This window comes from Rutilus rutilus (genome assembly GCF_951802725.1).
Source record: "Rutilus rutilus genome assembly, chromosome: 16".
NCBI lineage: Eukaryota > Metazoa > Chordata > Actinopteri > Cypriniformes > Leuciscidae > Rutilus > Rutilus rutilus.
The window spans coordinates 18,847,802-18,860,590 of NC_140224.1; the positions used below are offsets into that span (position 1 = coordinate 18,847,802).

The 12,789-nt window shown below is 41.7% G+C and overlaps 1 protein-coding gene across 6 annotated transcripts in view; it reads left to right on the top strand.

Moving 5' to 3' along the window:
• Positions 1-5,917: 5,917 nt before the first annotated feature.
• The window catches only part of mpp3b (MAGUK p55 scaffold protein 3b), an 80,931-nt gene continuing 74,059 nt past the window's right edge, over positions 5,918-12,789 (top strand). For 2 of the 6 annotated variants that reach the window (XM_084435016.1, XM_084435020.1), the window contains exons 1-4: positions 6,098-6,375; positions 11,868-11,987; positions 12,368-12,486; positions 12,569-12,646. In XM_084435016.1, coding sequence (XP_084291142.1) covers positions 11,963-11,987; positions 12,368-12,486; positions 12,569-12,646 — 222 coding nt within the window. In that variant the 5' untranslated portion in view covers positions 6,098-6,375; positions 11,868-11,962. Of the gene's footprint in view, positions 6,376-11,867; positions 11,988-12,367; positions 12,487-12,568; positions 12,647-12,789 lie in introns of all 6 variants that reach the window. The other 4 variants (XM_084435019.1, XM_084435018.1, XM_084435017.1 and 1 more) reach the window with 4 other exon arrangements.

Genomic DNA, 12,789 nt, shown 5'->3' on the forward strand with positions numbered 1-12,789 from the left:
CACCTCTACCGACAACCGAGATAGAGAGCGTCCGAGCCGCTCACAGTTTCACTTTCATTCCCACCATCACGTCATCCGCACCCAGATAAATCACACCTCCAGGATACTGCAAACTTCCGTCATACTTCTCTCCCAGGCAGGTCAATTTCTCGTACCGAAGCACGATACTTCTGCACGTTCCCCGAACAAACAGCACCTTCCTCGAACCAGCAACACTTCACTTCCCCATTACCAGTTCACTTCCGCTCACAATTCCCCTCCTTAAATAGTTTGTCACACTGATCATCCTCCTCTGATTGGTTAAAAAAAAAAAAGAAAAAAAAAAAAGTGGCTAATGGATTCCGTTCTGCCACAGTACTTAAGTATCTTTTTGGCTACTTTGTACTGTACTGAGAATCAAATGTATTAGCAACTTTCACTCTATACTTGACTACATTTTTTAATAAGTATTTTGTACTCTTTACTCCAATACATTCATGATGAGTAATGCAATTAATGGTTACATTTTGCATGTCACCTTACTTTTTCTGCAGCAGTTTATTTCTATATTTTCACAGGGGAGAGACTAGTTGACACTTCAGGACTGCGTTGTCGTCGCGTCCAGGCGCAGGTCTTTCATCAGATCTGGATACAGCCTGGATCCGGAGGACTGCGGTAAAACAGAGAGACTAATATTAGCGTAGACACCATTCTTCTTATGATGTAACGAGTACATCAGGATTTATGGGAAGTGTTCCCATTTCCGGCTGACCTAATCTATGCAGCCTATCATTGAATTATAGAAGTCTATAATGTGTTATGTGTATGCCTACACATGTGGTATGCCACCACATAATGTGTTGACCTACAAAGAGAAGTGTTTTTAGTCTAGCTTTGAACTGACACAGTGTGTCTGCTTCCCGGACAATGTTAGGAAGATTGTTCCAAAGTTTTGGTGTTAAATAGGAAAAGGATCTACCGCCTGCAGTCGATTGTGATATTCTAGGTATTATCAACTGGCCGGAATTTTGAGATCGCAATAGACGTGAAGGACTATAATGCGTTAAGAGCTCACTCAAGTACTGCGGAGCTAAACCATTTAGTGCTTTGTAAGTAATCAGCAATATTTAAAAATGTATACAATGTTTAATAGGGAGCCAATGCAGTGTTGAGAGAGCTGGGCTAATATGGTCATACTTTCTGGTTCTGATAAGAACTCGAGCTGCTGCGTTTTGGACCAGTTGTTGTTTGTTTATTAAGCGTGCAGGGCAACCACCCATAAGAGCATTACAATAATCTAGCCTTGATGTCATAAACGCATGAACTAATTGTTCCGCATTTGTCAATGACAGTTGATATGACGCAATTTAGATATATTTTTAAGATGGAAAAATGCATTTTTACAGATACTAGACACGTGACTTTCAAATGAAAGATTGGTATCAAAGAGCACACCCAGGTTCCTAACCGACGACAAAGACTTGACAGAGCAGCCATCAAGTGTTACAGTATTCTAGATTATTACGTGAGGGAGTTTTTTGTCCAATAATTAGAATCTCTGTTTTTTCAGAGTTAAGTAGTAGGAAATTACTAGTCATCCAAATTTTTTTTATCACCTAGCCTATGCATTCTGTTAATTTTGTGAAATGTAAGTCTAGAGTAATACGTTTAGGTAAAAAGGAGCAGAGCTTATGGTTCTGTAGAAAAGCATCAGTGCCTTGAATTTGATGTGAGCGGCAATTGGCAACCAGTGCAATTTTGTGAGGAGAGGTGTGACGTGTGCTCTCTTCGGCTTGTTAAAGACCACTCTAACTGCAGCATTCTGGATCAGTTGCAGAGGTTTAACAGTGCAAGCTGGAAGATAGAATTACAATAGTCCAGTCTGGATAGAACAAGCATGCTCTAATAGGAAGGGCCTGATCCTCCTAATGTTGTATAAGGCAAATCTGCAGGACCGGGCAGTTCTAGCAATGTGGTCTGTGAAGTTCAATTGATCATCAATCACAACTCCAAGGTTCCTGGCTGACCTTGATGGAGTTATGGATGATGAACCTAGCTGAATGGAGAAGTTGTGGTGTAGTGTTGGGTTGGCCGGGACCACAAGCAGCTCTGTCTTCACAAGATTTAGTTGAAGGTGGTGGTCCTTCATCCAGCAAGAAATGTCTGTCAGGCAGGCTGAGATGCGAGCAGCTACCGACGGATCCTCTGGTTGGAATGAGAGGTAGAGTTGTGTGTCGTCAGCATAACAGTGATAGGAAAAACAATGACATGTAGATGGAGAAGAGAAGTGGTCCAAGCACTGAGCCCTGAGGCACCCCTGTGTCAAACGCTGCAGACATCTTGCAGGATGAGAACTAAGGATTTGGAAGCTGCTCTTGCCAGTCCCAGAGCTTCAATAACCGAGAGCAGGGCAGTCTCAGTTGAGTGTCCGCTTTTGAAACCAGACTGGTTGTTCTGTGTAAGAAAGCCAGAGATCTGGTTGAAATCAACTCGTTCAAGTGTTTTGCGACAAATGGAAGGGATACCGGTCTGTAATTTTCCAGATGTGCTGGATTTAAAATGGGTTTCTTAAGCAGTGGTGTTACCCGAGCCTGCTTAAATGCTGTGGGAAAGGTACCAGTGTGAAGAGAGGTGAGATGATGTGAGTGAGTGCCGGTACAACTGAGGAAGAAATGGCTTGAAGTAGATGAGTGGGAATAGGGACACGCGGACAGGTAGGGTGATTGGAAAGGATGAGTTTGGAGACTTCTGCCTCTGAGAGCCGAGAGAAGGAGGGGGGGATGTGTGTGTTAGCTGTTAAGATGTGTGTGTCAGTTTGTGGTGTGGCAAATTGGCCGCTGATGGTGGTTGTTTTATTTACGAAGAATGTGGCAAAATCGTCAGCTGTTAGGGTTGATGGAGGAGGAGGGCTGAGAAGAGAGGAGAAGGTTTTGAAAAGCGTGTGAGAGTCAGAAGAATTGTTAATTTTGTTGTGATAGTAAGTCATATAAGCAGTAGAGATAAAGACGGATCAGTTAGTCAGTAGGATCTTTCGATTTGCACCACCTCTCTGCAACCCTGAGTTTAGAACAATGTTCACGGAGAATATCAGATAACCAGGAGGCAGAGGGGGTGGCCTCCTGAATGAAAGGGGCCTGGATGAAAGAGGGCAGAAGTTGTCCAAGCACAATGTTAGAGTGGAAAAAAGAGTATCAGTTGTGCTGTTGGTATCTAGTGTTGAGAGCAGATTATGGGGAGGAAGTATGGATGAGACCAAAGAGGATAGGCGGGAGGGTGAGAGTGAGCATAGGTTTCGCTGAAAGTTGACCTATGGAGGAGTGTGTGTTGTGTTCTGAGGCAGGTTGAGGTTAAGAGTGAGGAGGAAGTGATCTGAGGTGTGCAGTGGAGTGACCATTTTGTGGTCAGTGGAGCAGTAGTGCGTGTAAAAAAGGTCCAATTGGTTACCTGATTTGTGAGTAGCCGCAGTAGATACTCATTTGAGGTCGAATGAGGCAAGCAGAGTGTGGAAATCAGCAACCTGAGGCTTTTCTAGGTGGATGTTGAAGTCTCCAAGAACTACGAGAGGAGTACCATCCTCAGGGAAGGATGAGAGTAGCACATCAAACTCCTCCAAGAACTGCCAAGCAGTCCCTTTTAATAGGACTGGTGATAGTAATTGAATGCAATTCAAATGAGCAGTTGTCACACAGAGATGGTAATGGATAACATTTCCAATCGTTGGAAATTAGCAGACCAGTACCTCCACCCCTTCGGGTCAGGTGAGAGGTGTGTGAGAAAGTGGAGAAACATCACTGAACTTACTTAAGCTGGACTGCGACGCCATTTTCTTCTGGAAACAAACTTTGTTGTATTATTTTCCTATTATCTCTGTAAAACTGCTTTGAAACAATCTGTATTGTAAAAAGTGCTATATAAATAAATGTGACTTGACTTGACTTGACTTGGCAGTGTCCTCTGGTGTGATCCAAGTCTCAGTCAGGGCCAATAGGCTGAGACCTGAATGACTAGAATTAGATGTAATGAAATCAGCTTTGTTCACAGCAGACTGGCAATTCCAGAGACCAATAGGAAAAGAGAGTAATGTACTAGAAGACGCAGGAAAAGTAAGCAGGTTGTCAGGTTGCTCCTACGTGTGACATTTGATTTACGTGTGTTAGTATTAGTAGGGATAAGCACATAGTGAAGAGAGGTCACAAACAGAAAGAAGAGAACAAGTTGTGTAGAAGAGGAAGGAAATAAGAAAATAATACTAAAGTGCCTTGTCGGTGTCTTTGCTCCGTGAGTCGCTGGTCTTTACACTCTTCGGTCTTCACACGAGGGCTGCTGAGGTTTACTACTTGATTTTATACTCACCTGAAATGTTATTGAATACAATACAATACAATACAATACAATTTTTATTTATAAAGCACAATTTAAAAACAACCGAAGTTGACCAAAGTGCCGTACACAAAAAAGAATAATAATAAATAAAAATAAAAAAGTAATAATAATAATCTAAGAATAAAACAGCTGGACATGCCTCACTACCGAAACTGTTTACCAACGTGAACAAACGTGAATAAACAAGACTTCACCAACGCGATTCTAGCACATGAGCACAGTAAACAATATCTCCTAGTAACTACAACTGCGCTAAAATCAAGGGGGGTAATCTTTCAGAAAAAGCTTCCCCAGGGGCCGCCATTGATTAGCAGACCATCACCTGCTGTTAGCATTCCATTGACTCCCATTCATTTTGGCATCACTTTGACAGCGAATAACTTTACATCTGAGGCGTTTAAAGACTCCATTTGTCCATTACTTATTTCTAAAGAAACACGAAAATGTATAAAAGGCTTCATTACCTTGTATCTTACGTTATGGCCCCGTAGAAGCAGTTTTTGTAAAAATAGGCTAACGATTGCGTCATAACCACGCGACTCTCTGTCGCACAGTAGAGAAATTACCGTATGGACAGGAGGAGAAGCTCGGGGGCAATCGGGGGGACGTGGAGGCAAAATGACAAAATAATTAATCAGAATACTTAGCAAAAGTTTCTCCTGCTCCTAGCTCATGGACACCTCCTACTCACACTCTCCGTCTCTGCAAGTTTCAGAAGGGAATGATTCAGATTTCTCTTGGCACAGCTACTAGAAGACAGACAGGTTGCACACGTCACATCTATGTCGTCAAGCTCAGTTTGAGTCTGCGCAGTACGGTCAGCCATCAGGAAGTGAGTGCTTCTAATTGACTTCACTTTTCTCCATTGAATCCAATGGGGGTCGCTGTGTCCATTTCTTTTACTGTCTATGGCTAAAATCAAACACTTACAGTTACTGTCACCTCCTGTTGCTTGACTGCTTCTTTCTACATTTCTGCAACTAAACAAGTGACATCGGCATCTACAGGGCATTGAAGGTTCTATATCTTGTGTGTTTTGCCCTCACCCACCCAAATTTGTCAACAACTTACTACTTTGAATGTGAGTGCATTAGCAGGTAGTTGCTGAATCACATGCGTTTCATATATGAGATGAGGACATGCAGCTGGTGATGAGGCCGAAACTTGCACGTCTAGTGCAAGTAGGCTTTGACTATTTAATTTTACTTCACTTTATTTGATCTATCCATTATATTGAACGATAATGGTTCACTTATGCACTTTTTGAGCACTTGAGCTCAACTGAGACGTTTAAGAGGTTGTTGCGTCTACCTTCATTTATTGCAATTTAGAGGTGTTACATTTTATTTCGATTTTAGAAAATAAACTTGATTGGTCTCAGAAATTCAACTGTTTCTTGTTTTTCACTTGTTTTTTTTACAAGTAAAATACTCAAGTATGATTTTCAGGTTCTCTTTACACCTCTGGTTAGGAACACCAGGTTTTTGTACTGTAAGTACACAACATTGTCCAGAATCAGGCGCTGCTGATCAGCTCCTGCCATATCACAGTGAGCATCATTAGAGGAGAGAGAGGAAGAGGACCAGTGGGGGGATGGTGATAGAGCAAGAGATTGAAGAGGGAGGGCTGAAGATTGTATGAGAGAGAGAGAGAGAGAGAGAGAGAGAGAGAGAGAGAGAGAGAGAGAGGAAGGAAGGAAGGGGGGAGGTAACGAAGAACCGAGACACACTAAGCCAGTGTAGAAGGAATCGCCACAGAGATGCCGAGGGTCTTTCCATGAAAGCGGAAATGCTCTCACACACACACGGGCGGTAAAAGGTAAGAGATACGGAGTACGGCATTCTCCCTTTTGCATGCTGGCTGTATAATCCGCTCTGCAGACAGAGTGAACAGCAGGGTGGAAGGATCCTGCACTTAAAAGGATCTCAGCATCCTGTGATGCATTTTTCACTGGCCACATTCCATGACAGACAGTTTTGGAGAGACTCTGGGATGCACGTCTGCTGGAATGAGGTAGAGGAATGTGGATTGTCCCTTAATTTTTCTCAGATTCTCTTTAGGTTGTCACATTAAATGCATTCAGAAAGCATTACTGAATTGAGTGAATTGAAAAAATAGTGATGTAAATGTTGTATTTTGTGTGTTTTCTATTTGTTCCTCCTGAGCTTCTGCTTTTATACTGTCTTGAGCCATCTTGAAGGTATTCCCTTGCACCTGTGATTTGTTGTCATGACTGTGTGTGTGTGTGGATCAGGTTTTACCAATATTGTGGGTATTAACCAGAACAATGTTTAAATAAACATACTAAATAATATCTTAGTGGCAATATAAAATGCAAACAAAGGTTTAAATGAGGTGTAGTAGATAGCAAATATAATTTGCTCTCTATAAGACCAATCTAACTTCTAATGCAGTTAGAAGTTAAAGTTGTGTGTGTGCACTGGCATGCATGATCATGTGCAAACTGTCAACTAATCTGCTTGTAACACATTTGCAGGTGCATATACAGTATTGTGACATGTTTTGATTTGATGGACAGGCTGTTTTCTGATCATTTGCTGAATTTGAATGAATTTGGCTCTATAGGGCTCAGTGACTCCTGCTGATGTCAATTGTGATAATCTTCTCCAAAGAGATTTAATTTGATGTCTTTGCTGCCCATGCTTGTGTCCATACAAGCTTTCATGTGCACAATGCACACACACACCAAGAGAGAGCCAGAACTGCCAACACTAATGGTGGCCTTTAGCAGTACGTGATAGTGAAAGGGACAGATGGTGCAGAAGACTGGCTGATTGACCTTGTCCCCCAGCAGGGCACGGTTTCAGACTTTCATGAATCATTCTGTAAGGGCGAAAACTGGGCAAAAGACCCCCTGTTCTTCTGGAGAAAGAGAGGATGATAAAAGGTCAGACAGAACAGGCCCAAGGTCTTCAGACTGCAAAACAAAAGGTGGTTTCACTGGGGAGAATAATTTGCAATTTGGCATTCATAACAATTAGGTTTTGTGTTTGGTGGTGTTGGGGTGGCATTTTGCATATGACACTTTCACCGATGGTATTTTCAAATGGTAAGCTGGGCTGCAAAGTACTAGCGAGATGACCCTGATCTGACCATATGTCTGGTGAGAATCCCCATAATGCAGCTGCAGCATGTGAGGAAGATGGAGAGACACACAGAGCAGCGTAATCTTTCCATCACGCACGTCATAATCAGAGCGAATGGGAAAGAGAAAGTCTTTTGAGAGAATCAGCACGGATTAGAGGGCTTAAAAAAAAAAAAAAAGTCTGTAGTAAGGTTTCAGCTGGTCTGGAACAAGCTGTACCAAAATTTTAAATCATGACACCCCTCAATATTTCATCCACTGTAGGGTTTCAGCTCCTTTTGTGAAATATTCAAAATTCAGAATGTCTCTCAGATCTAATCTTTCATTAGCACAACAAGGTTGTGATTTCTGAAACCATAGGCCTCTGTTTGTAATTTAAGCCATTTAATGCAGTCACTTTATATAAGAACTTTTTAAGGGCTTAATTTGTGTAAGGATGAATTAAGACCTGCAGAAACCCTGATATAGTGAAAAACGGTAAATGGTTTAACAGTGTATTATTTGTCATTTTACTGTAAAATACTGTTAAAGTAATGGTATTTGCAAGTAAAATCTATGAATTATCATATCATTTATAGTGAAAACCAGTAGGCCTACATTCCAGGAATTTATATTTTATTTATTTAAATAAATGTATTTATTTAATAGCGTTATTGATTTATTACTTATTTATTTAAATACATTTAAAAAAATCTGATTTTTGCTATCAGTAATGTACAATATGGTCTTTTGTGTTACATTTCCTGTTATTTAGTTAATGTTGATTGCATTATTTTAGTGTCACGTTTTCTATTGTACCAACTGTATTATAATGGTGGTTATCAGTACATTTTAAGGTACAAAGCAGATTTTGTTATTTTAAGTACTATTGGTATATTGGCATTATTTAACTTTTATATATGGTTTAATATTATGTTTAAATATATGGTTTTAAGTTGTACAATATACAGGCAACAATATGCCTGTCACAATTACGTTAGTTTGGACTCGTTATGTTTCGTCATCGTCTGCCTTCGTCCTTCATTTGTTGTCACAGACACTGTTCAGCTGTGCACTCATCAATCACCATCATTATCACCTGTATATGTTTAGTACTGTTTCAGTTCAGTGTCCGCCGGTGTCGTCAGTGTTATGGTTGTGTTTGCGTGCCTGTCTATGTTTGGATTTACCTGTGGATACTATTAAAGCCTGTCTTGGATCTTCATCTTCTTCGTTGTGTGCTTAAACAACCAACCTCATGACAGAACACCGGACCAAACAAAGTAAATAGTGACGTGTTTGAAAGTTTTCTTTTCTTTTTTTGTGTTCAGTGTTTTTTTCCATTGTCACCCCTTCTTGCACCATGGACTTTCCAGCAGTGAAACTTTTGTGCCTTGAGCAGGGAGAACGCTCCCATGAGAAAAAGAGTTTTTGGATCTCGCCCATCAAACCACATTCCTGGAAGACTGCCTGTGCATGTTCCTGCGTGTCGGTCTCAACGCTGCCACGCGTGCACGGTTGTCCGGGGAGGTATTTTGAGGAAGCTTCGCAACATATGTGGAGTGGGTGCTGGGGTCCTGCGGAGCAGCATTCACCGTCGAGGATGCTGCCAGCCCTACTTCCCATCCAAAACCACCCAGACGATAAGGATCGAAGGCCTGAGCCCACGGCAGATAGCGCAAAGGTGACCAACGCGACGTACGAGCAGGGCCCATCGCAGAGGGAGTGTTGGTGAGGAGTGAGCCCTGCCCACCCCGTCCGCTATTGAGAGTGAGTTTCTGTTGACTTTAAAGGACACTTGTTTTGCATTTGGAGAGGAGGATTCCCCGTCCCCTTTGATCCTGCCTGAATCAGAATCAGAATCTTCAGACCTGCTAGCCCCTCCCAGCCCCCCTCTTCCACCACCTCTCCAGACTATTTTGAATGCTCTATTAATTATTATTATTATTATTATTTTTTTTTGCATTGGTTTTCAGTCTCTTCCCCAGTCTTCAGCCATCTGTGCCACCCAGTTATCACAGTCTCCTTTAAGTCCCTTGGTACCACCTCTGCCTCCTCTCAGTAGCGTGGCACCACCTCGGACCTGTCGGGAGCCATCTCTTCCTGGGCATGAGGAGCCCTAGGCTCCACCTCTAGCCTCGGTGCACAACGCTATGTCTCGACCCGTCACCCTGGCTCCTGCGCTCCTTCCGCCCTCGACCTCAGCGTAGATCATCGGCCATTCTGCCCCTTTCCCTCGGCATGTTGGCTCCACCTGGGTCAGACATCGCTCTGTTTTCACTGCTCTCTGGTCCACCACCCCTTCGGCTGTGGCTTGCTCCACCCTACCTTAGGTTCCGCCTCCATCCTCGGTCGCTCCAACTAGCCCTCAGACCTCTGGATCCCCTCCTCTATCTCAAGAGATCGTCGCTGCAGCTCCGTCGTGGCCGCCATTGCCTTCGGTCATCCCCCATGGCAACCCTCATCAGTGTTCCTCCATGGCTTCTCCCTCCATCAACGCCACCGTGGAGCACTCCCCTGGCTGTGGCCTAGATGAAGAACCATCATACCCTGCTCAAGGTCATCCCCTGGCTCACTCCATCATCACCACCCTGAACTTGGTGGTTTGTCCTCCTCACGGTCGTCCGTCCACCTCCACAGCCTCCTCCTGCCTGTCTGTGCCATCCCTTCGCCAGCCCTCTTCACCATCCCTTCGCCAGGCCCCTTAACTATCTCTTCGCCAGGCCCCTTAACCATCCCCTCATCCTCTTCGCCGCCTTTTCTCCATGGCGCGAGGTCGCACCTACCCAGGAGGGGGCGTTCTCACAATCACATTCGTTTGGACTCGTTATGTTTTGTCATAGTCTGCCTTCGTCCCTCATTTGTTGTCACGGACACTAATTATGTTCAGCTGTGCACTCATCAATCACCATCATTATCATCTGTATATATATGTGAGTGACCCTAGATCACAAAACCAGTCCCAAGTCGCACGGGTATATTTGTGGCAATAGCCAACAATACATTGTATGGGTCAAAATTTTCGATTTATCTTTTATGCCAAAAATCATTAGGATATTAAGTAAAGATCATGTTCCATAAAGATATTTTGTAAATTTCCTTCCATAAATATATAAAACATATATTTTTTTGTGAGAGAATGCAGCACAATCGCGAACATAAATGGACAACTTTAAAGGTGATTTTTTTTTTTTCTTTTTTTTTTTTTTTTTGCACCCTCAAATTTCAGATTTATAAATAGTTGTATCTCGGCCAAATATTTTCCTATCAATGGAAAGCTTATTTATTCAGCTTCCAGATTATGTATAAATCTCAATTTAAAAAAATTGACCCATGTGACTGGTTTTGTGGTCCAAAGTCACATATGTTCTGTTTCAGTTTGGTGTCCGGTGTCATCAGTTATGCTTCTGTTTGCGTGCCTATGTTTGGATTTGCCTGTGGATACTATTAAAGCCTGTCTTGGATCTTAATTGTGTGTTTATACAACTAGCCCCGTGACATTGCCATTCCATAATACCAAATACCCGTCACCACTGTCACACATTTTAACTTAAAAAGGGTTCTCCAATGTGATCATGGGAACATAAAAGGATATTGTATGAGAAATGTTCTCATATGGAATCTGCATTGCATTCTCAAGAAATCCTGTTTTCGAGCACTACATTCACAGAAATGTTTAGGGCTGTTTTATTTGATTTGTAAATGGGCTAAATGATTTAACCATGCTTGCAGTAAAACCGAAAAGCATCAGTTTCAGACTCTGTTAACGAGACTTTAAAGTAGTGCAGCGTACACTGTTTCCTGTGATGTATCTCTGGATGAAAAGCAGTGATAAAGTATTGATTGTTGTTGCCATGGGGATTATTTCCCGGGGACTCGTTTTCAAGAGAAGTGATCATATTTCTACTTACTTCACTCATTTACAGGGATCTGTGTAGACCACCAGAATCTATATCCCCTCTGAAGAGAGATGCTTTTCTTCAGTTGACTCATCACAGCAAAATCCTATCCGGATTAAACTGAGATGACTAAGTGTAATTGAATTGAATGCCATGCCTAATGACTATTGTCACATCTTTCATTCTCCCCCTTTCCTCTCTTTTTTTCTCTTTGTTTGTGTTCCACCTTTCTATTTTGTCTCATCTTTTTTTTAAAGCAAAATTTCACCTAATGGTGGTTTGTTATACTTCATAACATAGCAAACCTCACCATGCAAACAGCAATGGCATTTAAAGCCAAAATGAAATGATCTAGTGAGCATAAAATATTATTACCCACTAATTGTCATTATTTTGGATTTGCCTCATTGATTTGATGTGCCACATAATTATTGATGTGCCATATAACAGCTATTTACCATGAAATCCACGAAAGGAACAATTAAAATGTTAACGTGCCAATTTTTTTTCTCTCTCTTAAGGTTTTGTGGATAACAGGCTTTTCAGATGAGCCTGCATTTTGAATGAGGAGGAGAACCCCTTTTCCTGTGTCTCTCTGTCCGTCTCATGAGCAGCCATGCCTGTTCTCTCACCTACCACAGGTACTTCATACAGCAACTGTGATGCTCTCATTCAATAAACTCACTTGATCATCATATTAAAAAAACACAAAAAATATTTATACATAAAGAAATGAATAGTGAAAGATTTTTTTTTTAAATCATGTAATTCACGTTTTATTTTACGTGGAAGCAACTGAATACTTTAATATTATAAAACATATTCTGAAATGGTATTAATGGTATTGGTGACTAATATTTTAAACATGGCTAGAGTATGTTTTCAATGGTATTGGTGACTAAAAATATTTGTTTTTGTGTGATGTTACAGTACAAACACTAATAGGTGTCAGTAATCCTGATGTATCGGTCAACGCAACAACTATTATATTATTCATTATTCAAACTCTTGCATGCTGCAGGTTTACATGAGATGCTAGCCCTCCTCACCTCCCAGCTGCATCCAGAAGCTAATCATAAGGAGGACCTGGTCTTCCTCAGGGAGGTCTTCAGTGAGAGGAGCCTCAGCTATCTTATGAAAGTGCGTAATGCTGGAGAAAATGTCTAATATCTTAATAGTGTTTCTGTGAATGATTATCAATCTGTACTGACCTGTCTTGTAGATTCATGTGCGACTGAGGCAGTTCCAGCTCCAGAGTCTGACCCCAGTGTTCCATAGCGCATCCTGCCTGGCCGAAGACGTACGTGTGTGTCATCTCTACCCTCATACTGCAATCAATCAAATCCTCATTATAACTAATATACATATGTCTTCATAAGATTTTATACAATATACACCCGTTCAAACAGATACTTGACTCAATAGTCAAAAGTATTATTGTAA